We start from the raw sequence: 22778 nt of genomic DNA, 5'->3' as shown, positions 1-22778 counted from the left end.
TTTGCATACAACACGTTTGATCCTGAAGAAACAGAGATAGAAAAGGCTTTACAGCTCTCGTGACATCAACTCTTACGTGTCCAGTGGAGCATCTCGCGTGGAATCAGTCATGCATACGCGCAAAGTGTGTTGAGTGTGAGTGCGGGTGGAGTCACTGAGTGAGACGCGAGTTGGGTTATTATTAGTGGGAGTGGCCGGGACTTCGCGTGAGTCGAGCAAGCCAAGCGGCTGCAAGCAGCTCGTGAGATTTCCCGTCAGCCTCTGAGCAAAACAGCCGAGGCGAAGGCGAGGGCGGCGGAGAAGACGCGAGTGGAAGGCGAAGGCGAGGGATGGCGGAGAACATCTCGGAAAGCAGCGGCTCCGTTCACCGCCGGTGTTTGAGTCATTCTTCGGCGGAGAGAAGCCCCCCGCCCGGCGCGGGCTCTTCCAAGTGGATTCGGCTAAACGTCGGCGGGACTTATTTTTTAACAACGAGACAGACGTTGTGCCGAGATCCCAAATCGTTTCTTTACAGGCTCAGCCAAGCGGACCCGGAGCTCGATTCCGACAAGGTAAATGCTAAGCTAGTTAGCGCTTGGCTCCGCACTTGGCTGTGAGGGTTTTTACTTTTCGATGAAAACAAAACCCGTTAATTAACAACCGCTTTGTTTAACACTCGTTTGTTGTTGACATAGCCAATCTCATTATTTAAATTGATGGTATGCTTTTTACTTCAAATAACGAGCGTAGCGTAACCGTTTTTTCTCCAAGCTAGCTAGCATTAGCTCCAAGGCTAGATTCCAACAGTCACCACATGTCTTTTTTGGCTATTGAGAGAAAATTATAAGTCAATTACATGTATGCTCTTGGTGTCATTTTTAGATAAAGCCAAACTTGTGGCGTTTGAGCAGTCTTTTTGTTGCTTTTGTGAATTGTGATAATATCGAACTGCAAACTTTGTCCGGTCGAGCGAGGCCGATCGTTGCATTGCGTTACACTCTTCGAGTTCACCGGAACATTTTATCAACCCAGAGAGCAAATTGGTTGCTTTAAATATTAGTGAGATTCTTACCACAATTATGCTCGCAATCATATAGTTTGTCGTAAATGTGTCGTCTTTTTTAACTCAACGTTTATTCGAACTCCTTTGTATAAATTTCGCCTTTCAACTTACAAAGTGTGTCAGAAATGTTCCAGGACTGGTGTCACTAAAGATATATTTCAAAATGACTTGGTTTCTCCTTCAGTGTGTACCTGACGAGCTATTGGCATGTTTTTGTTAATTCAGCATTTGAAAAGATGGGTGAGTTGTGGACTGAGCATCTGACAGTTCCTGACCAAGAACAAAGCTGTGCTGGGGCAAGACCCTTTCTCAATCGGCCTGGCTCTGTGTGATTAAAAAAACAAAAAAAACAACAACAAATAAATAAACGGGGGGGCATCAAGGGAATCCGTTTCAAAGGCGTGGATGTCATCAAGGTGGCCTTTGTGACTGCGATCCTGGAAGAATCCTTCAAGTAGTGCATGAATACATGTGAGAAATCTGGAAAACCCCGTTCAAATCGGAAAATGTTTGTAGTTTGGATTTAAAGTCTATCTTTTGTGACACCACTCCTGGAAATGGTTTGACACAGATGGTCGCACACAAATACACACGGGCTTTTAACTGACTTTTCCAACGACGCGTTTGGCACTTAATCCCTTGAGAAAATTGGTATTTCTCTTCTTTGTGGTGTATATCTGAGCACAGTATATGGCATAGATTGGCTTATTTTTTCATTTTGTTTTTATTGTAATTTCAAACAGACGGACCAGGTCATCTAAAGATGAGGTCACATTTTAATGTTATTCAAAATAAGTTCAATCATGATTCTTTAAACAATGATTTAATAACGCGCATTCTCTGACGTGCCCATTTATAATTTTAACACTGGTTTTGTCTCCAAGCTTTCCTCATTAAAATGATCATAGATGTTATTAATCAGTTTCAGCTCCCCATAAAACAATAAAAAAATGTTTGGGTCATTTAATAAGAAATGGTACATAAAGTAGGCGATCACGACTGCTCAATAAGCTAGAGTAAGTCATTTTTCCCGCAGGATCAAGAATATATGCCTGTGAGTGTTGTTTTATTGTCTGTGTTGCTCTCGCTTTTGGTCAAATATTTGATGCTTAAAGGATTATCGCTGCAACCTTAATGCTAAGTATTCTTGCCAGTCTATGGTCTTATTTATTCTTTGTTAGTATTAATCTACCGGACTTTGGTCTGGCAAAGTTACACACGATAAGTCATCGTCTTTGGTTCATGTTTCGTTTTTTAGTCCTTGAATTCAACCAATATTCGGTCGGAAAATGACTCCATGCAACAATTTTTACAGGTCTTGTAATGTTTGGTGGGCTGGATGAAAGAACAGAGCAGCCTTGTGTGTCGTGCGGCGGGTCCGTACGTCAGCCCGCCCCGCTTTGAGGGGCTGCCCCACTGGCCCTGCAGCAAGCAGCCAGGGTGCCGGTGGCAAGGCGCCCAGCATGAGTAAGAAGCCGTTGCCAAGTGGGGTGAGGTGCTGTCGGGGATGAAGTCATTGCTCTCTCCCTGAATGGCCTCCACATGCTGCACAAGCGGGAGGCGGCTGTATGTTTGTGCATCCGCCGCTTTGCACAACAAGCCGCCTGTGCGCTTTCAAGCCCGCCGAGCAACCGGCAAACACAATGAATTAGTGTCCGCATACACTGCGTGACACACTTTTTTTTTTCTTTTTTTTTTTTTAATACTTTGCTGCTCGTTTCACACCCCTCTGATGGTTTGTTTTCATCTGCTTTTGTAATCTGACCTAGTTTGCGGCCAACGGCTCATCTCGCATTTTAATGCCAATATTTTAATCGGCTTGCTTTTCGGTCCGTTTATCCTTCAATGAGCTTCGGCTCCCGTCAATCCTGTGGTGTCTAAAGTGCGTGACAGAGGAACCTGGAGCCATTACCGAGCCGCTCTCGTGAGTGCTGCTTGATTTAGGAGAGTGCTCGGCACACGCGAGAGGTTACGAGCGGATGCTCTTATGGCCTTTTCTTCAATTCTAAACGTGATATTAAACATGGAGAGCGGTTGCTCCGTTTTTATGATTGGGGAGTTTTTATTTTTCTAGCCAGCCACTTAATGGCTAACGTTAACCCTTTCTGATAATGCATGCGTTAGAGTGCCTCGTTGTCCTGATTTGGAAAAGGCTCAATAAATACGAATTTATTTTTATGGCACATTTCACAATAGATGGAGCTGTAACAAATCGTTTTCCAGCCACCTGAGGATTCGAGCGCTTATGTATTTTTTTATTTTCTGCGGCTCAAATATAAAAGGGTTGTAAATACCCATCCATGTTTCTCGGTTGCAAATTATTTTTTTCTGTCTTTCCACAATTTCAAAGTCCCACTTTATGGACTTGTGATGTTTGATAGCTTTTAAAGCTCTTCTTTGTGCTGGGTAAAACTTACAAGAAATTTTTATTTTGACGTTATAGTTGCAGCCAGCGAGTATTTTTGCAAAGCGCTGTGCTGTGTATGCGACAAAAAAGTGCAGCCGCCTGACAGATGGGATCTACTTTTTGCACGTCTCAACTAAATGCAGCATTGTGTTTGTGTTTCGGCTAAGGAGACGAGCGGTCCGTTTCGCAGTCATGCATGCTGACGCGCTTTCGCGGTACTCTTAAAGCTGCATTATTCATGTTGTTGACTGGAGTGTGTTTTGCACGTGGGGTTAGGCGAAGGGAGAAAGCGGTGCCACGTGCCAGGTCATAACCGTCGGCGCGCTTTTATTAATAAGTCAGTCATTTCTTTGCTCTTTTAATTCCAAGCGTCTTCAAATGACTCGCTGTCACATCTGGCCGATGTTATTGTCCTCGTTTCTTGGTGACGAGAACCCAACCAGAAAGGAACCTTTCCGAAAACAAGCTGAGTGAGGCTCAAAGGTGCGCGTGCGTCACAGATCATTTTTTTTTGTCCCGACTCCTTTCAGACGACCCAAGCAAGCGTTGTCGCTCATGAGAGTGCCATGAATTTTTCAGGCATGCCATCACAAAAGATTCGTGCTTCTTTTTCACGTTCTCTTTTGGCGGCCGAGCTCTTCTACGTGAATGAGAATTGCGGCCGCGTCTAATGCCGAATTCCGGTTGTACGTCGTGACTGAGCACATTGCGGGGAGCCACGGGAATATTTAACCGGATTGTAACGGCGCCTCTCTCGTTGCTTCATAAACTTTTTTGTTGTTGTTCGTCCGCACGTTGCCGCACATAATGTCTCAACTGGACAATCGCCAAGAAAGAACTGGCATACGTGACGGTTGACCCGCGCAGAACTTGGGAGAGCGTTTCCTATAAACCTGCCTCCGTGCCACACGTGTATTATTTAAAAGATGAAGGCCTGTTTGACTATGCCATTACCGCTCCGACTCCGGGGGGATTCTGGCTCCTCCGCTCCTCCGCTCCGACTTCCACTTGGCTAAGTAGCTGCAGTCACGTGACTCGGCGCTCCACTGCAACGTCTTCAAATGCCGCTTCTGCTTTCTTCCTGCAGCGAGCGATGATGTTCCCTAGGCGGCAGCGTGTAAAAGGCTGCCTTTTGATCGTGTTAATTGTTTGCGCAACGTGACGCGACGACATGTTCGGCTGAATGGAGGGTTGTCTCCCGATGGCCCTTGTGCTCCACACGTGTGGGTTGCCGTCCAAACCAAAAAAAAATCAAGCATGTAACATGGCCGACCAACACGAAACTGACCTAATTCTCCTTGTTGGGTTTTGACACGTTTTCATATAATCTGACATTTTTGGTTTAAGTGATTGGTTAGGCTCAATATTTTTTAATCGGTGTACGCAAGAGCCAATGGAGATGTTATTTTGAATATAGTTTGTAGACTCTTTTTTTTCCAGTTTTTTTAACCCAGGCCAGCACAACTGCAGCAGCATACAATAAGACATGCTGATGCTGAATGCAACTTCACCGCTTCACAATTCACATTTGCAAGTACAAATCGGGAACCGTTGTCTGGTTCTGCGCTTGCGCTCGCACTATTATCACTCGCCTCGCTTCGCCCATTGCGCCGCATTTGTTGCCCTGCGCTCCCCAGGCGGGGCCCCCGGTGAGCCAGCCTCTCGTTTTTAATTAAAAACAACAACTGTTGTGTGCACGGGTCCACATGCGAGCCCCCACAAACAACCTTTTTTTTTTTTTTTTTGAATGCCGACGCAGACCTCGAAGGGTTTGGCCATGTTTGCATCACACTCTGCAACCAAACCCAAGACTGTCGGCTTGTCCAACCTGGACAGTGGACACCATCCGTGACTCGTGACTGTGCAGGGTTTTTTTTTTTTGGGGGGGGGGTCACAGTTGCGTCCCGAGTCGTACACAGCGACTGCACTTGTGGGTCCGGTCCAACTTAAGCGACCATAGATCCCAAATGGCCAAAGTTGGCAGGGAGCAAAAATAGAAGTCTGTTGGGCTTGAGTGGGATATTTTTGACTTTGGAAAGGAGGTCAAGCTGCCATCAGGGTGCAGATATTCATTAGAAAAGAACATGTACTGGGACATTTTCATATAATTGGACGGATGGAATTAACACAGCTCTCGGAACCAGGCTCCACACGTGCTTGCGTGATTTAAGTTTTTATTTTTGGGTGGCGGTGGGGACCTTAGCAACCCGACGGCGCTGGGTTGTAAGTTTTACTATATTAGCACCAGCATGGATTTAATCGACAAATGACAAGTGCTCAGTCAAACAAATTTTAACCAATTTGGGAAAGAGATTCGCCTTTTGTGTAGACATAAAACGTTTTAAGCCTTTGAGTTGAGCTCATGAAAAATGAAAGAAGAAATTTTTTCACATTTTTGGGTCTACGCTGATCGAAGTTGTGTGTCAGGACAGGCCACTGGGCTAATTGTCGCTGGTAAACCAAGGTGCTTTCTCCCGTCTCCCTTGGCGCATTCAGCCTGATCTTCCCAATCCTTTTCCGCTCTAATTGTTTGAACACCCCCCCCCCCCTCCTGCCCCTCCCATTCCCTCGTGAGACAAAGCCGGCCTAATCACAGTACTTGCAGAAATAGGGGAATACCCAGCGGTTGTGGAGCTATCAGGGTCGAATCCAAGGCCTGTGGGAATAGTCGAGTGATATTGCAACGCGCCGCGTCCACTCGAGAGATTAGGAACGCGCCAGCTGACCTCAGCGAATCGTGATTGTTTTTTAGTCACTTGATGATTCTTATGAAATGACCGCATTCAAAGTTGGGGCAATACTGCAGGCTTGTGATGACTGCGTCGCTGATGTTCCTGTTCTGGTTTTCAGGATGAAACTGGTGCCTATCTCATTGACAGAGACCCAACTTACTTTGGGCCGGTGCTCAACTACTTGAGACATGGCAAACTGGTGCTCAACAGGGACTTGGCAGAGGAAGGTAACGACATATTTGACAGCGTGTGGCCTGCTTGCCACCTATGAGCTCTGAACATTTTCATTTATTATTGATGGCTTAGTCAGTAATGCCTGTTATCTTTTTTTTTTTTTTTTTACATGCTTAAATAAGTCAAAGTAAAGCTACATGCTTGCCACAGAAGAACAACTGCAATAAATGTTTGTTTTGAAAGACAGATTTGTTAAAAAAAATGCTATTTCAGGTGTCCTGGAAGAAGCCGAATTTTACAACATCACATCATTAATCAAGCTCATCAAGGACAAAATCAGGGAACGGGACTGCAAGACATCGCAGGTATCTCACCTCTGACTTGCAAATGTTTTGCGTTTGCATCAACTAGAAGTCTGAAAAGTGAAAGATAAAAATGTCTTGTCGAGTTATTATTTTTTTTTTTTCCATTAACCTCAATATTTTTTTTTGGTCAATTTTAGTTTGTTTTGGTCTAGTAGAATGCACGCACTGACAGCCGACAACAAGGCGCTCTAAAGTGGCCATAGTTGTCGGTCTGCAAGTTTGCAGCCGCTAGTTCCCAACGCGTGTTATGTGTTTTGAATCAAATGTCGCATTTTGTTAAAACATTTTGTCGTCGTTAGGTGCCAGTGAAGCATGTGTACCGGGTGCTTCAGTGCCAGGAAGAGGAACTGACACAGATGGTGTCAACCATGTCGGACGGCTGGAAGTTCGAACAGGTAACGTGTCTTCCCGCGATGGGCGGGGTGACATCGGCCGTCCTGCTTTCATGTGCTTCACCCACCCCGCTATGCTCACATCGTCCAAAGCGCAATGTCAGAATTGGACACCAAACCAAACAGGCAAATGCCTTCTCTCTGAATGTGCGCATACGTGATCCGGGCATCCCTTCTGTGCTCTGATTGGTCGTTGCAGCTTGTCAGTATAGGTTACGGGCGGGCCCAGCAGTCAGAGTTTCTGCTCATTGTGTCAAGGGAGGTGAAGGGAGAGGAGTCTGCCTTGCCAAACAACAGTGGAGAGGTGTGTCCCACATGTTTCTGTCCACGGGCTGGTCACTGCATGGTCCCGATGTTGCCCTTACACGCCCCCTGTTGGCCAGTGTCGACATGCTTGGACGTTAGTTCCGTCTTTGAGTTGATCCTCTTCATATTGCTTCTTCAAATCATCCGTTTAAGAACACCTGGCACCTGTTTTCTTTTGAAAGTTTTCTTTTTTTTTTTTTTTGTTACAGCACACTCACATTTTTTTTTAGCTTTCCCTTTCTTATGATACAGTAGCTAGTCCAAGCGTTCCGTTTTTAGCAGGGTGCACATTTAGCTACACTTGGTTTCCATCCAGAGCTAAAATCTCGAATCTGCTCACATGGTCAGAGAAAAAGAAATCCTGGGAACACAAGTGGGCCATCAAGGTTTTAGTTTCAGGGGGATTTTTCTTCATTTACCTACAGGTCATCTTAGTGTAGTTTAAATTATAACTGTTTTGTAGAGTTGTTAGTCCTCTAAAAAACTGTTGAGTTAAGTTTTGAATGACAAAGTCTGCTTAAAACTGTCTAGTTTGTTACTTTTAAAAGGCTGAGCCTCACCTGGTGAGTGACGTGGGTGTCACATCGGTGAAAGGCTATATTCATTTAGCCAAGATGTGAATGTTATCTTGTAGACATGCTGATGGCAGTTCTGTTTCGTGGTAAACATTTCAAATTTCAGATTGGTGGACGAGCTCGTTCAGCTCCTCTTGCTGGCACTACTTCTGTCGTGCTTGCACAAACAAAATGACCAGATCTGTTGGTGGTTTATTGTTTTCAAGCTTGACGGGAGAATCTGAAGAACAAAATGTGGCCGTTGAGGTTTTCAATTTCACGTGTGTCTAGGTGAATTTTTTTTTTTTCTCTTCTGCTGAGACTCGCAACATGACTCGCGCAGCAGTGTCTAATGACTGCCTGTTTGAACATGCACACGAGGGACAAAATGTTTACAACTATGCCGTCAAACTGAGGGCAGACGTCTTTCTGGACCTGCTTTTGCTCTTTTTTCTTTTCAAGTTTGTTCATCTAGTGCTCGCCATGTCGCTGTGTCTCCTTTGTTCTTTTAGTTAGAGCAAAGATGAAATTTGTGATCTTGAGCGATCTTTTTTTTTTTTTTTTTTTTTTTGCAGGCCCCGTGCAATCTGCAGGAGTTCAAATATGCTGCTGTGTTTGATTCTTTTTATTTTCTGTTAGTTTCAGCCTTGCCTATCTAGGTTGCTAAAAGATATTCCTCCCATCCCGGTTTTTACACTTTTGCATTTTTCACCACAACCTCATGCTGACCCGTTCACGTTCCCCAATGACTTGTGAAGTGGCATGTTTACTTCATGTGGTCGAGACCCCCCCACCCCACCCCCTCTTCGGTGAATATAAGCAGAACCATATTTGGTGTCTCACCTTCTGGAGGTGATTCAGTTTCTTCTGGAGGTTTTTTTGGGGGGGCGTAAACTCTTGGCTTTCATTTCTACCTGTAAATAATTTAGATCAATTAGTTATCGATAAATCGTTACACCTCTGTTAGCGAGTAAAGGTAGCAGTGTACCCAATTTGTAAAGTTGGAGAGAAGAGAAGGTGAAGTGATTCCGTTCCTCTTGGGAAACTCGCAAACATTCCCAACGGATGAACCTGTGTTGTATTTCTTTCTTTCTTTTTTTAAATTGCTCATGTCTGCCGTTGTGTCTCCAGCTGGTCAGCATCGGCTCTTCTTACAACTACGGCAACGAAGACCAAGCTGAGTTCCTGTGTGTTGTCTCCAAGGAGCTACACAATCAATCCTACGGGACAAACAGTGAGCCCAGCGAGAAGGCAAAGGTACGAGAACAATTATTTGAGGTTCTGTCCTTTGCACCACGTAGAATACTCGGACTTGTGGTTTGAATGTGAGCCGACAAAGGATAACATCTGTTTGTGCTTTTTTTATTTTTTGGGGGGAGGGAGTTCACTTGCATGATATGTTTTGCCCTTTTTTTGTTATTCCGCCCCATACCTTTTCCCTCCTCTCCACACATGTCCGCCCTCCCATCCAATTCCATTGTTTCTAAAACGGTGTCTCTCTTGTGTTCTGTGCCGTCCGCATGCTGCATGTTGCTCAGAGCGACGAGGAAGACACGGATTATGAAATGCATGATTCTGATTAGGGTTGAGCACTTACGACTCATCGGTGAGCGCTCAACTTGGCGTTAGTCCTCCCCGTCCCCCGTCCCTTTCCCGCCTAGTCGTTCCCCCGTTATTCCCTTGGCTCCTCGCTGACGTGCTCCTCCCGTCCCGAGAGGTTTCTGACGCGCTTTCATAAGCTTTTTATTTATTTTATTTTTTTTAACTGTATCGCTCAATTAAAAAAATATCAAATCCACCGGATGACTCGAGTGTGTCAGTTTTCAAATTGTCCAGGATCCTTCCTTAGTTGACGCTTCAACTCTCCATCAAGCTAACTAATTTCATGCCTGCTAGTCGACTGTAAATGAAAAAGTCGTGATTGTACGTCGCCTAAATAATTTTTTTTTGTTTGGTTTTGTTGTGACAGATTCTTCAGGAAAGGGGTTCCCGTATGTGAGGACGACTGAGTATTAGGAGCTCCAGGTGTTATGATGCAAACATATCATCCTCGTGGAAAACTATTTGGCACAAGAGGAGATTCAAGTGGGGGGGGTTGGGGTTTGTTGTCCTTTTATTTTCTGTTTCCCTCCATTTTTGTTTTTGATGTAAATATGACTGCTTACTGACAATTGGTGCCTGTACATTTGAACTGGAACTTATGAACTTGGGGCAGGTCTCGTTTCAACAATTCCTATTTTTTTTTTTTTTAACGAATTGAAAAAAAAAAAACATGGCCGTCATCATATCGGCCGGCGATTCTCTCAGGGTCATCTATCTATCTATTGACTTAATTATATCCTCCAACTTGATCTGGCACGGGATCCAGGCGCTCTTTGTCATTTAAAAGCGTCACATTGTTTGGAGATGGCAAGAAGGGAATTTGCGTTTATTTAGGAAAAAGTCAACCACTTGTAATTGTGTTTTTTTTTTTTAAGCAGCTTCACTGAGCTTTGTGGTCATGGTACCTACTGTATCATTCTGTAGCGCCATGCACTGTCTTCCAACAAAGCCTCTTGACTCTGCAGATGCATGTGGTAATAATAGTTCAACCTTTTCTCTGCACTTAAGTAGACAAAAAAACCCCAGCTCTGTTTTAAACAATTGAATTGGAGGCATCAAGTTTATACATTGGAAGTGAACAGCTTTACACGCTGTAGTTTGTTTTACAGTCAATATCGTCCAGTGTCAGGGTTTTATTTTATTTTGATTTGATTTGCCAGACTGACTTATTGATTCTATTGTTTTTGTTTGAGGGCGCATCTCCTTTTTTTTATCAATTTTGGGGGTAGAACAAGTATTTCGGGGCATAGGAGGATTGCGGACTGGAACGTTTTGTTAGTTTTGTTAGGACAGTGAACAAAATCTCTGTTCAAATCCAGAGAATTTAGTTTTGGTGTAAATAATTTAAAAAAAAAACAATATTGATATTTAACTGAAAAAAAAATGCACGTTTTGTACACTGTATAGAAAACCACGACTTCAAATGGAAGTTGTTATACTGGATCTTTTTCAACAACAACAACAAAAAACTATTAGCCTCTGTTTTGCATAGTTTGTACAGGATTGAAGAGATTTCTGAGTGAGATTGAACAAGGTGTCTTTTCACTGAGAACATGCCTCTACATGTTTTATTAACAATAACAAAGCCATATTTGGCTTTGAAGTTGACTGTTACATTTTTTTTTCTCCTGCCGTGCGATAGATTCTTGTAGACATTTTTGAAATGTGTAGCTAATACACAGCATTACATGCACTACAGTGGGGAAAAAAAACAACACTGTGCACATTAACAGCCTGTAATGTTATTGTAAATACTGCATTTTCGAACACGTTTTTTCTTTTTTTTTTTAATCGGTTATTTTGGGGGTTTGATGTGCAGTTTTGATAGGTTGAAATATTTCACTCACAATTAATCATTTGGTGTTGCCTTGTTTCCCCCCTTCCCCTAATGACCAAAATGCAATGTCTTACGTGTATTGCACACATTGATCTTTAGTGTCAGGGAAGAGCAAACTTTTTTTCTTATTGCCGGCACACTTTGTACATACGGACTCGTTAACAACACTTCCATGTATTCACGCATACACTTGACTAAAACCGTTTTCTAAGTATGGATGCATGTTTTTTGATATAGATACACATTTCCCCTCACACAAGGGCTTTTAAAGTATAAAAAAAAAATAGATTAGCAAAAAGAGTCAAGCGGAGTAGACTGGATGTTCTGCAAGTGCTAGGCCATGTTTACATTTGCTCTAGTATTTTGAAGTATATTCTGTGTTGCATTCCCTAATCCACTAGTGTCCAACCCCGGTCCTTGAGGGCTACCATACTGCATGTTTTTTATGTCTGCCTCTTCCAAATAATCCGGATCCTTATCAGGCATTGGAATCCGTTGTGTTGGAGGAGGGAAGCATCTAAAACATGCATGAGAGCGGCCCGAGACGACCGACGTTTGTCACCTGTGCCCGAATGCATGTACCGGTAAATGGTGTGTGGTAATAAGCACTCCACGACAGACATGCTGACTGATGTTGCGACACTCACTCCGCCAGGCACGTCTCCGGGATTATTTTCTATCCCGTGGCTAAAAATAATGGTTTATGAATATATTTTCGAGTATATAACAAAATGCTGGAGGAGCTTAACTGGAGCTACACCAGTTCCTGACGGGACTATAGCGCCCCCTAAAGGCCAGTGTGGCACCATCCCTGCCATCCGCCCACTCGAGCGTTGCAGACAATCTTGATTTCCGCCCTCCTGTTGGCAATGATAGAACTTACCTCTATGGGTTTAGAACGTACCTTTTGCAATGAGATTTTTTTTTAAATTTTGTTTTCTTGTTTGTGGTTCTGTAACCTCATTGGCGATGTTCTGACGAGGCCTTTGGACGCCTCATGATTTTGCTTGCGGACCTCCACGGTCATGTGCAGTTGATCATGTGGCATGTGTAATATTTTTGTTGGACGGAAAATTTTATCAGAGCTGTAGCCTACTACTCTTAAGTGCCCTGCTTGTTTTTGCGTTTAAAGTCATAAGCCACAGACCACCGCGATGCATGAATCCAGATAACGTTTCATGTTTGTAAAAGAATGCTTTGTGAATTTTTCCCTCTTCGATCTGACAGCTACATCGATGATTAATGTTCTCATATCACTAAGTACATCACTTCTATATGATCTTATGCAATGTGTATAAACCATGAATAAGGTTAAGGGGATAAATCTATTATGGTCTTGCGCAAGGTAAATTCAATTAAAAAAAAGTTGTCATTCATATGTCTGTGTGTTTTTATTTAATTTAGAGTAGTTTCATATACTGTGGCGGTCAAACCTAATTAAATGGAATGTCAAGAATTTTAACAGGTTTGTAGGCCGTTTCAATTCGTTTTGCAGCTTGGCCACCAGGGGGCGATATAATAGTCACACACCCAACTGAGTGAGTCACCACTATTGAGTTTCGATCAGCTGCGATCATTGTAGTTTTTTGTGCATATGATAAATAGTGCATGACTGTGAGCACGGGTATGAAGATTAGCTACGCCAGTACTCTCAAGCGTGCCGTTCAACTGTTTTCTGTGTTCAAATATCAGTTGCTTGAAGGCTAATCAGCTTTTGATGCTATCGTTAGCCAGTCAATGGCGTTTTGCATTATGTTTTAGCATTAAGCTAGCAGGGGCCTTCTTAAGGCGATGTTTTAAATCAACAACGTTTAATTGTTGTTTTATGTTTAGTTTGACTATAAACTTACACTGTGACTCTCAAAGAGGCAATACAGTTTTTTAGAGAATTGTTAACTATCTGGTTCACTGCTGCTTGTTGTGAACACTAAATTCAATAGAATTGTTTTATGATAAATAGCGACCTCTTCTGTCCTTTCCTTTAAACTGCTGCGCCTGTAACATAGCTGCCGTAAATATTGCCAGTTTAGATATACACAAAACGAGATCATTTATGTATATTTTTAAAATATATAATAAAACTGTATTACAACAGTATGATGTAAGGTGTGGTAATGTTTTCTCTCTTGTAAAAATGTACATAGATTCATTTAATGTATCAGGCGTAAAATCCGCCCACCCTTTAACCAAAGATGCTAAAACAAGACGAGAGAGAAATCTGCAAGCGAACCTACTCGTTGATGAAAAGTGGATTAATTTATCACGGTAAAAAACATTTTATTCAACAAAATCCCCGCGTATATTTCCCAATGTAGATCCCCGGTTTTTGTAGTCGAGAGCCCATGTGAGGCAATTCGGACCTGTTAAAGATGATAACGAACGACTGATAACTGCATGGTTCATCAGCAGAAACCACTCAACTCTAATGAAACAAAATATAAGATTAAAACCGTGTTAATGGTAGAATCGCCGATATTTAAAATGACTTTCAAACTAAAACATCAAAAAATATTCCCGTTTAAGCGAAGGCGGAAGTAAGCGACGTTTAAATTTTGCTCGACCGTCTTTGAGTCTGGCTTGAGTCGGAGCGGGTGTTTTTTTTTCTTCAGGAGGGAAACTTTATCAGGTTTAACGCGGTTTGAACACGTTTTATTCCCACAGTTTTGTCGCCCGAGCCAAAGCAACCATATTGAAAGGTAGGAGCGCACCTCCACGACGGAATGCGAGAGTTTTGTCGCCTAAAAAGCTCTTTTACCCGCTTCCTTTTGCGCCATTTTGATAATGGCCTAGTTTGATAATGGCACTAATGTAATGTGCGCCCCGCGCTGATGTTCTTTGTCTTAATCCTAAACGTTCTCACTTGTTTTCTGTTAACGGAATATCGAATAGCTCCCACGGGAAGTGTCGAAGGGCTGCGATTTATTTCGTGGTTCCGCTCCCCGCTGGCGGAATGTGTTCGAATCAAGTGCATTTGCGCCATTTTTTGTGCTGCATCAGGCCGTGACAGTCGCTAACTGCGCCTGTTGGTTCTGGCGCACATGAGTTAGCTTGGCGCGCTAACCCGCTAGCTGGCTAATCACTTGGCTCCAGCACTTTATGACACCAAAACGACAACTTAACACAACAAAGAGCAATATTAAATTTGGTCCGTATAGAATATGAGTGGGTAAAAAACTCTCCTACGAGTTTAAAGCTTGGAAATTATGTACATGCTAACCAAGGTGGGGGGCTAACTCTGTTAGCCACCTAGCTCACGAGACAAAACGGTCCTAACTGTCGCTTTCAAGCTTAACATTCAATTTTCATGCCACTTCGCAAAGTAATGAGTGCAGCACACGGATGAAGCAATCGAATAGCCAAGTGGCACGGTCGCTACTTGCGTTGCTCGTGTTTTGAACGAGTTTGCTCGCCCGCGTTAGTTCTTAAAACGTTTGCTAGAAATGCAACCCTTTATCTTCACAGTTAACGTTTTTTTTTTGGAGCAACTAAAGCAATCTGAAAGGGCATCCTATTGCTGGAGCTGTCACTATACACCGCCCGCATAGAAAGGTGAACAAGCATGCCGGTTATTACAAGTGAATAGTTTCATCGGTATAATTGTACAATTTCCCACGGTGCACTTGGTTATTCGTGGGTGACAGGAACGGTGGTTAAGAATTATTGGCCTATAGTCCATCTGTAATTGCAACCAGGTGATTGAAGTGTGTGTGCAGGGGCTAATTAAGTCACAATTGACTGCCAGAGCTCAAGTCGTTTGATCAAAGTGGATATTTATTATATTTTATCCATTATGGCTTAGAAAAGTAACTATGCAGGAAGCTGTGCGTGTTCATTTTTGTTGTAGTCTTGTCCGACCTGCCACATCATTCAATTCAAAATTTGCAAATTGTTATGATTATAACTTGCAATTTTTGTTCCAAGTGTAACTAGGACTACAATATGGCACGTAACAAGAATGAGTTTGACACACCTGATCTAATGGCTAGTTTGAATATAAAGTCTTCCTCTTCATTACAGGAGTCCACAAATCATGTCTGGCATTGCATTGAGCCGGCTTGCCCAGGAGCGCAAAGCGTGGCGGAAGGATCATCCTTTTGTAAGTGAACTCTCACAAATGTCAAAAAAGTTTGTGAAATATGACCCCCACCAAAAAGAATATATAATTGCCAGTTCAGTGGTTCTAAAAATTTTACTCCATGTAACGCCTACCAAAAAACTACTGAGCCCTCAGAGCACCATCATTATGACCAATATTAAAATATTGTTGCATCATAGGCCCATATGGGCATACACTAAGCTACAGCAGTTATAACTATATTAGTACTGAAAAGTTTAATACAACTGAACTGCACGTAACTCAATGTACTCAGGTTTAAAAATTACATGCTTAAGTTACATTTTCTTGTGTCTCTGTAGGGATTTGTTGCTGTCCCAACAAAAAACCCAGATGGAACCATGAACCTCATGAACTGGGAGTGTGCTATCCCTGGCAAAAAGGGGGTAATGTTCCATTGTCATTTTAATTATACGGACTTCAGTTGAAACGAGTTGCAATTTTAAGGAGGTTATGATTGTTTCCCGTGAAAGATGTGAATACCGTGTTCTTTCTACAACCGTTGCGTTAACTTCCAAATGAAACGTGGACGCGTTAGCCGTGCTTGGCCGTGACGTATTTGCGAAGCTGATCACTTAATTGCGTGTCACCAGACTCCGTGGGAAGGCGGCCTTTTCAAACTGCGGATGTTGTTCAAGGATGACTATCCTTCATCACCTCCAAAATGTGAGTTGCCCTCTCCTTTCCTCATCTGTTTACTTTGAAAGTAGGTGGTCGAAATGCCTTGGAAGCACTCATCTGTAATGCAAGGTCAATTGTTGATGTCTTTCTAATGTAGATTACAACGTGTTCCTCAGATTTTACAATGACTCCGATTTGTTAGTGGTTTCCAGTAACTTCATTCGAATGGTTCCGATATCTGTATTTCCAGTCTACCGTGTGCGGATGCTACAGGCTTGTTCTTTTGCTGTTGCATCACATTGTGATGTCATGCTAATGTTGTTGTCCTGTTTGTCTGTTTAGGTAAATTTGAGCCTCCTCTCTTTCATCCAAATGTTTATCCATCAGGCACAGTATGCCTTTCAATCCTAGAGGAGGACAAGGACTGGAGACCGGCCATTACAATAAAGCAGGTTTGCAATTCATAAAATTTCATCCAATAGGGCGGAGACGATCAATCAAATAACATGACAAAAATATATTTAAAAAATATATATATATTTAGCAATTTTTCAATTTTGGGGAAACGTCAAAGCATATTGCACAAGCGTTTATAGGTCAACGTTAGAAAGAAAAAATGAAATTATCACCCAAAAAAAGTGAAGGTTTTTTTATTTATTTTTTTTGAATCAGTGTAAAAAAAAAATGCATAAAGCCGTTTGATTCAAATTTGCTGCTGACGAGTGTCATCAATTCAACAGCTGCAACCTTAAAGGACTTTTTTTAGGTGATCCCTATTCGGTGATAGTTAGTTCTGGAGCGCCTCATGAATACACAAGTTGAAAAATGAGTTTCCAGTTTGTCTCAATGGGTGTCATTTCTTCCACAGATCCTATTAGGTATTCAGGAACTCCTAAACGAGCCTAACATCCAGGATCCAGCCCAAGCCGAGGCTTACACAATCTACTGGTAAGACCGACGTTCTCTTTTGGTCTGTCGAATGGTACAAAGTCAAATGTCACTGCGTAAGATGTTCGAGTTCGGTTACTTTCTACACGCACGTTGGAGAGAATGATGAAAAAATAATTAGAGTTGGCGACTCCCGATGTGTAAGGAACTGGAAAACTGAATGTACAGGGTTCACGTACATGCACTATACCGTTTTATTGTCATTAATTAATTGAAGCAGAAAAATACACCATGATTGTCTATGACTATAAAGCAAAGCGTGGAGAGTCTCTGTTGCTCGAGTACCCACGCTTTTTGTTCTGCAAGAAAATGGCATTTCGGCATCCTGATGCTTCTTCTCTCTTTTGCAGCCAAAACAGAGTAGATTACGAAAAGAGAGTCCGATCACAAGCCAAAAAGTTCTCTCCCTCGTAAGGGCAAGGACGGGTGTCTTGCTGTGGCAGAAGGAATCACCTCCCCGCTCAGTCACAATGAATGTGCCCCCCTCACATCGGGACTTGCTTAAAGACTTCTATTTAATCTCTCCACATTCTGTGCCATCCACACCCACAACCAACCCCCGCCTCCCTTTTTTGACCTCTTTTGTTTTTTTTTTGCTCCGTTGTTTTATTCTTAATCGCCGGTCGGGGCGTAACGCTGAGAGGGGATCGGTGCTGCTGCACCCTGGTCATTTAAACTTTTGTCTTATGTGGTGCGAGGGACGCGACTCCAGTCCAGTTTCATCGAGTCCATGCAAGCTGGCAGTCATCCATATTTGAGGAAAAAAGTTGTCTTTTTTTTTTTCCTCCCTCTCTCTTTTTCTCTTCTTTTCCACACATTTAATGTAAATGTCTGCTTATTTCATTGTCAGTATTTCATCTGCTGTATAATGAATGGCACTTTTATACTGTCGTATTTCACTAGTGTCTCTAGATGGTTCTGTCTAATTCTTTCCTGGGTTTTTGTATTCAGCATGCTGTAACATATGATAGAATCTGCTGCCTTGGCTGTCTTTTTGTTAATTCCGAGTGTTTTGATTTTTGGACGAATAAAAAGGCTACAATGACCGAGGCAGGTAGGCATACCATTGTATCAGACTTTAAGGTTAAACAGTGCTTTGTTCATGTATGTGTTGGCGTAAATAAAACTTTATACAAAAAGGTTTCTCGGCTTTGTCGCACAGTGTGGCGTTGTCCAACTTGTTTCACAACTTAAATTTGTTCCATGAAATGATAATCATTTTGCAATGCTTTTGTTGCGTTCCAATTTGATTTGCCCGCTCTGAAATATCAGTCGATCAGATGGCAAGTTTGTCCCAGTCCTTTGATTGGCTGGTCAAAAAAAAAAACATCCATGGCGATCGGTACATCCGATAGTCGTAATTTATGGTAAGATGTATTTTTATTTGCATTTTGTCATGTTCTAAACAAATATTGAATTGTGACAGTTATGCATATATAATCATGGTATGGTATCTTAGTTTTTATGTTTTGTGGTTCATTTCACATTGCGGTCAGAAAAGGAACAAAATGCCAAACAAGCTGTGTACGGTTTACGGGAAAACATTTAATGGAATTAAAAATGAAAGATCAGTTTCTTTTAGTTTTTTTTTAAGGGGTGTTTGACTATTAGTACTTTTTAGGAAATTGAGACCTGCAGTAAAGTGTAACGGTCAGTTTGAATTATGCTATAAAACCGTAATGACGTTCCTGCTTGACTGAGAATTGATTGTTCAGTCAAATCCATGATTGCCTTTCAAAGCATTTTTAAAATTCTGTTCTCCAAAATCCTGCTCTCGTTAGTCATTTTTACTGAGATGCTTTTATTTCGTGACTTTTCTTTTAAATGCCCTTTGAATTATGTGAAGCTCACACTAGATGCGCTAACTAATAAAGATGCTTTTTTTTCTTGCCTAAAAATACTTCAAAGATAAAATCCGACTTAAAAATGTGTTAAAATGTCATCATTTTAAAATTGTATTATTTTTGCACGGATGTCCTCGAATTGAACTGACATTCCAACGGCCTCAATTTATAATTCATTCCTGGAAGGCGTCATTCTCATTCTCATACTTTGACTTTGCAGTGTGCTTCACGTCAACGCTTGTAACTTTTCCCGCGACGGCAGTGCGCACGTCGCTCAGTGTGCAGTATTCCGGGCAGTAACGTAGACGTTCTCCCGGGATGAGCGCCACGTTGTCGGAGCCGCTTGCCGCCTTCCGCTCATCCGCCGCGAAATGTGCAGGATGCCTTATGGCGTTTTCATACACCATCTCATCAGCGTGCGTCGGAGTCTCCTCCGCATGGCCGTCGACTCGGAGCGTGTCGTCCGGCTGGAGCGTGATGATGATGTTCGCTTGCGCGTCCACCCAGCTCTGTCATCACATTGACAAAAGTTCTCACAATCTGGTAGGAAGTTATTGAGTGGAGATTAAAAAAAAAAAGCTGAAGGATGATATTTTTGCTTCCTAGCAGAAACCTGACTGGCATTTTGAACTGTTCATAATTCCCTCCCGAGCCCCCCTTGTCCAGAAAAGCACGCCACCTGGCACTTTTGATGCTTTTTTCTTTTTTTTTTTTAGCAGAAAGTTGAAGGTTTTCTGCCGACACTGACTGCTTTGGCGAACTGTTCGTAATTCGCCCCACCCTTGTCTCGTCCGTTTCGGATGACGAAAATCGGGCCCCTGGTTTTTTTGTTGCTTTCTAACAGAAGCCTGAAGGTTTTGTGCCAACAGAGAATTCTTTTTTTTGGAACTGTTCATAATTGGCCCCGTCCGGTTTCAGCTGGCGAAAATCATACTTCTGGCATTTTTGTTGTTGTTGCTTTCTAGCAGAAGCCTGAAAGATGTGCGCCAACACTGATTGCTTTTCGGAACTGTTCATAAATCCCTCCACCTTGTCTCGTCCAATTCCAGTTGAGGAAGAACCATCAGCACTTCTGTAGTTTGGTGGTTGGGCGTAAAAGCAAAATGTTTTCAGGAAAATCTAACAGATGGCTGACAAATGGATTTGATTCCGTCCCAATCACACGACTGCGACATTGTTGCATTTCTGGACCGACTGACCTTGAAATCCCCGTGACAATTGGTGTATAGGCTCTGGAAGTATGGCGCCGGAGTGGGAACAAAGTCACCTTGCCGCCACCTGGAAGTGTGCAAATCATTTGTGCATTTTGGCACGTATGCAATTTGCGCTAATGGAAGGAGTGGCTTACTTTTTTAGCAAAGCGCAGCAGAGAATCAAGACGAACGTGGTCGTCACTCCTGAAGCCAGGAAGACCGTTTTGCCGTGTTTGGAAAGGAAGCCCTCAACTGGGGAATCTAAGAAGAGCAACAAAATTGGAAAAGGATCTTATTGCTATTTTCTCAATCCTGTTTATGGAAATTCATGTCAAAGCCAATGGGTAAGCAGAGCTGCAAACTGTGTTGCCCGCAATCGCTTCCAGGCTCCAACCGATTTATTCTATTAGCCATTTTGAAGTCATTGCAAAACTTTTGAGTGGCCGTCAATGAATTTTCATGTTGATTTGTCTTGCGCATGTTTCCGAAACGCTTGACCTTCAACCTTACCGTTGGCTGAGACGGTCCTCCAGTGGACCTCTTGCGACCAGTCACTCCATTGGCCCACAAAGTGAGTCGCACTGGGCTTGGACCTCACTTTAATACTGTAGTCGGCGTCCGCCTCGAGGGCGCCGTCATCCAGCGAATAGTCCGTACCGTCGGTGTAGTGGAATCGTATCTGCGGGAGAAGGAAGCTCTCGATGAGCTCGATTTGTCACCGATCGTGACCTGCTTCAAAATGGCCTCCTTACGCCGTCGTCGTGCCGGTGATTGTCGAAGCAGAGCTGATACTCGAGGTTGTGCGTCAGGGTGGTGTATTTACATTTCTCGTAGGTGTTGTTCCAGGTGAAATGGTGCCGACTGGAGTTGTGGCCGACTGCGAGGCAGCACGGTGCGTTCGGTTTAACTGGGAAAACGGAGCATTCATTGGTTGTGTTTTTTGTAAAAAAAAAAAAAAAAAAAATCAAACGTTGACTCCCTACTATGTTCCTTTGGCTTGTATCTGCCGTCCAGCAGCTGGCACCGCTGCAGTCCATCTCTTGCATTTCCGCACAGCGAGATCTCATAAATGTCAAAATCCACAAAAGAGCACGACTCCTTCATGGCGACGAAGCACGCGTGGCGGCCTCCGCTGGCGTTTGACAAACTGCAATTATATCTCTCTCTGCAGGGAAATGAATATCGGCGCCTTTAATCGGCGTTGGTCGTCGCAAATCAAGGAGGGGCGGGGCCAATGCTTACCTTGTGTATTTTTTGGCAAAGGTCAGCCAGTGGGGGGTGTCGTGGGCGGCCCTCGTGAGGTTGAGGGAGCAACCGATGGTGAGCGTGAAGTCATTGTCGCACTGGAAACTTTCGCTCACGTCTACGAATCACACAAACGACGTACGTAAGTCGAAGTGACAACACTTCTGTAAAATTAGGCGGGTAAAAGTCCCAAGTTCTGGTTCAATTCTTGTGCTTAACTAAAAAAAAAAAAAAAAAATACATTGAAATGATCTGAAATCATCTTTCATCAATGAAAAAGATGCAAAGTGGAAGTTAAAAAAAAAAATTCACAAATGAACGCACAAAATATTTGGATTTGTAATTTGGAACTTCTCTTGTCAGTCGTTTAAAGAATCAAATGAAAAAAAAAGTTTCTCTAAAGACCTCACCTGTAGCGGCAAGTCCCGTGTGAAGTAAAAGCAGCATCGCTCGCAGCTTCTCCATCCCTTCTTTGGGCTCTCGCAGCGGCGCTCTCGGGCTGGTTTTGCCGTCGAGCGCTATTTGAAGGACGAGCGGAGGAGGGACGTTTCGGTCGCGCTTATCTCTGACAAGGACAGGCGAGTGCGCGACAAGATTTCATCGCACCGCTGCACATTTATTTGCAAATAAAATCGTGGCATTTATTTATTTTTTTTTTTGTGTGCGTGAGGTATGACTCACATCAGGCAATACATTTTTGAAACAAGAACATTTCAATCTAGTGTGCGTTTTCCAGGGCATCTTGAACGAGCACCTCCAATCTCATCGCGTTTTGAACCGCATGAAGTTGCGCAACCCAAAACGATGAAGCCGATTGAGTAAAAGACCCAAAGTCGTCCTCGTGACAAACAGCCGCGTGTAAAACGTGAGTGGCCCGACAGGAACAGAATTCCGGTTGACATCTCACGCACATTGTTTGAAACACTTTCATATGGACGTACTATTGAGGGAAAAAAAAAATGAAACAATTGTGTCATAAATTTCGGCTTCCTGTCTGAAGCGGTGCAAATGAGCTGCGGTGCGAACGTGTCGATTGTTGCGCAAGAGCAATCGCGATAAGCCCGGCGACGTCTTCAATGTGATGCCGTGTTTTTCTTTGCGCTACTTAGATAAATACGTTTCCTAATTGCCGATAAGATCACCTTAAAGTTCACGCGGAACACCCCAAGTCGATTTCTCAGCTTCTCAACACGTACACACAAAAAAAATAAAAATAAAAAGTAAAACAAACAAACAACGATCGGTACACTGAAACCCTTCCATAAAAATAAATAAATAAATAAAAAAAATAGCACCTAAAGTTGCTGGCCACAATATTAGGTACACCTACACACTTGAATGCAGCGCAGGGTGTGCAAACTTTTGTGATCAGTGTCACATATGGATTGCCGAGTGTGAACTC

General features: G+C 43.0%; 3 protein-coding genes across 7 annotated transcripts; 2 read left to right on the top strand and 1 right to left on the bottom strand.

The window, feature by feature from the left end:
• Nucleotides 1-129: 129 nt before the first annotated feature.
• Nucleotides 130-10414, top strand: kctd5b (potassium channel tetramerization domain containing 5b). 2 transcript variants are annotated; one of them, XM_088284822.1, is made up of 7 exons: nt 130-551; nt 6300-6408; nt 6629-6720; nt 7020-7115; nt 7312-7416; nt 9104-9229; nt 9942-10414. In XM_088284822.1, the coding sequence occupies exons 1-7, from the start codon at nt 330-332 to the stop codon at nt 9969-9971; spliced, it is 780 nt and encodes a 259-aa protein (XP_088140948.1). In that variant the 5' UTR covers nt 130-329; the 3' UTR covers nt 9972-10414. The 2 variants fall into 2 exon arrangements, with proteins under 2 accessions (XP_088140948.1, XP_088140949.1); XM_088284823.1 differs by lacking the exon at nt 7312-7416 and having other exon boundaries at nt 134-551.
• Nucleotides 10415-13899: 3485 nt separating this feature from the next.
• On the top strand, nt 13900-18236 carry ube2ib (ubiquitin-conjugating enzyme E2Ib). 2 transcript variants are annotated; one of them, XM_088285029.1, is made up of 8 exons: nt 13900-14107; nt 14874-14960; nt 15429-15507; nt 15828-15911; nt 16119-16191; nt 16489-16598; nt 17015-17094; nt 17445-18236. In XM_088285029.1, exons 3-8 carry the CDS (start codon nt 15442-15444, stop codon nt 17506-17508), a joined length of 477 nt encoding a protein of 158 aa, XP_088141155.1. In that variant the 5' UTR covers nt 13900-14107; nt 14874-14960; nt 15429-15441; the 3' UTR covers nt 17509-18236. The 2 variants fall into 2 exon arrangements, with proteins under 2 accessions (XP_088141155.1, XP_088141154.1); XM_088285028.1 differs by lacking the exon at nt 14874-14960 and having other exon boundaries at nt 13921-14107.
• Nucleotides 16824-22639, bottom strand: LOC148317727 (interleukin-21 receptor). 3 transcript variants are annotated; one of them, XM_088285026.1, is made up of 9 exons: nt 21787-22639; nt 21374-21494; nt 21115-21296; nt 20884-21038; nt 20642-20810; nt 20287-20392; nt 20138-20216; nt 19968-20010; nt 19316-19447 (listed from the first exon to the last, which is right to left on the bottom strand). In XM_088285026.1, exons 1-8 carry the CDS (start codon nt 21839-21841, stop codon nt 20002-20004), a joined length of 876 nt encoding a protein of 291 aa, XP_088141152.1. In that variant the 5' UTR covers nt 21842-22639; the 3' UTR covers nt 19316-19447; nt 19968-20001. The 3 variants fall into 3 exon arrangements, with proteins under 3 accessions (XP_088141150.1, XP_088141151.1, XP_088141152.1); XM_088285024.1 differs by lacking the exon at nt 19968-20010 and having other exon boundaries at nt 16824-19447; XM_088285025.1 differs by having other exon boundaries at nt 19298-20010.
• Between the last annotated feature and the right edge of the window lie 139 nt (nt 22640-22778).

The sequence above is a fragment of the Idiotropiscis lumnitzeri genome, chromosome 20 (genome assembly GCF_059441095.1).
Source record: "Idiotropiscis lumnitzeri isolate Australia: NSW breed Sydney's pygmy pipehorse chromosome 20, RoL_Ilum_1.0, whole genome shotgun sequence".
Classification (NCBI taxonomy): Eukaryota; Metazoa; Chordata; class Actinopteri; order Syngnathiformes; family Syngnathidae; genus Idiotropiscis; species Idiotropiscis lumnitzeri.
Note: the sequence above shows the minus strand (reverse complement) of the source record. Positions and strands in the feature narration are given on the sequence as shown.

Excerpts from the sequence above, each read along its gene's own strand:
- kctd5b (XM_088284822.1), top strand. The coding sequence starts at position 330 with ATGGCGGAGAACATCTCGGAAAGCAGCGGCTCCGTTCACCGCCGGTGT. Across the intron at positions 552-6,299 it reads CGGAGCTCGATTCCGACAAG|GATGAAACTGGTGCCTATCT; the intron begins GTAAATGCTAAG and ends TCTGGTTTTCAG. Across the intron at positions 6,409-6,628 it reads CAGGGACTTGGCAGAGGAAG|GTGTCCTGGAAGAAGCCGAA; the intron begins GTAACGACATAT and ends ATGCTATTTCAG.
- ube2ib (XM_088285029.1), top strand. The coding sequence starts at position 15,442 with ATGTCTGGCATTGCATTGAGCCGGCTTGCCCAGGAGCGCAAAGCGTGG. Across the intron at positions 15,508-15,827 it reads GGCGGAAGGATCATCCTTTT|GGATTTGTTGCTGTCCCAAC; the intron begins GTAAGTGAACTC and ends GTGTCTCTGTAG. Across the intron at positions 15,912-16,118 it reads CTATCCCTGGCAAAAAGGGG|ACTCCGTGGGAAGGCGGCCT; the intron begins GTAATGTTCCAT and ends GCGTGTCACCAG.
- LOC148317727 (XM_088285024.1), bottom strand. The coding sequence starts at position 21,841 with ATGGAGAAGCTGCGAGCGATGCTGCTTTTACTTCACACGGGACTTGCC. Across the intron at positions 21,297-21,373 it reads TTTGCCAAAAAATACACAAG|AGAGAGATATAATTGCAGTT; the intron begins GTAAGCATTGGC and ends ATTTCCCTGCAG. Across the intron at positions 21,039-21,114 it reads ATACAAGCCAAAGGAACATA|TTAAACCGAACGCACCGTGC; the intron begins GTAGGGAGTCAA and ends CCGTTTTCCCAG.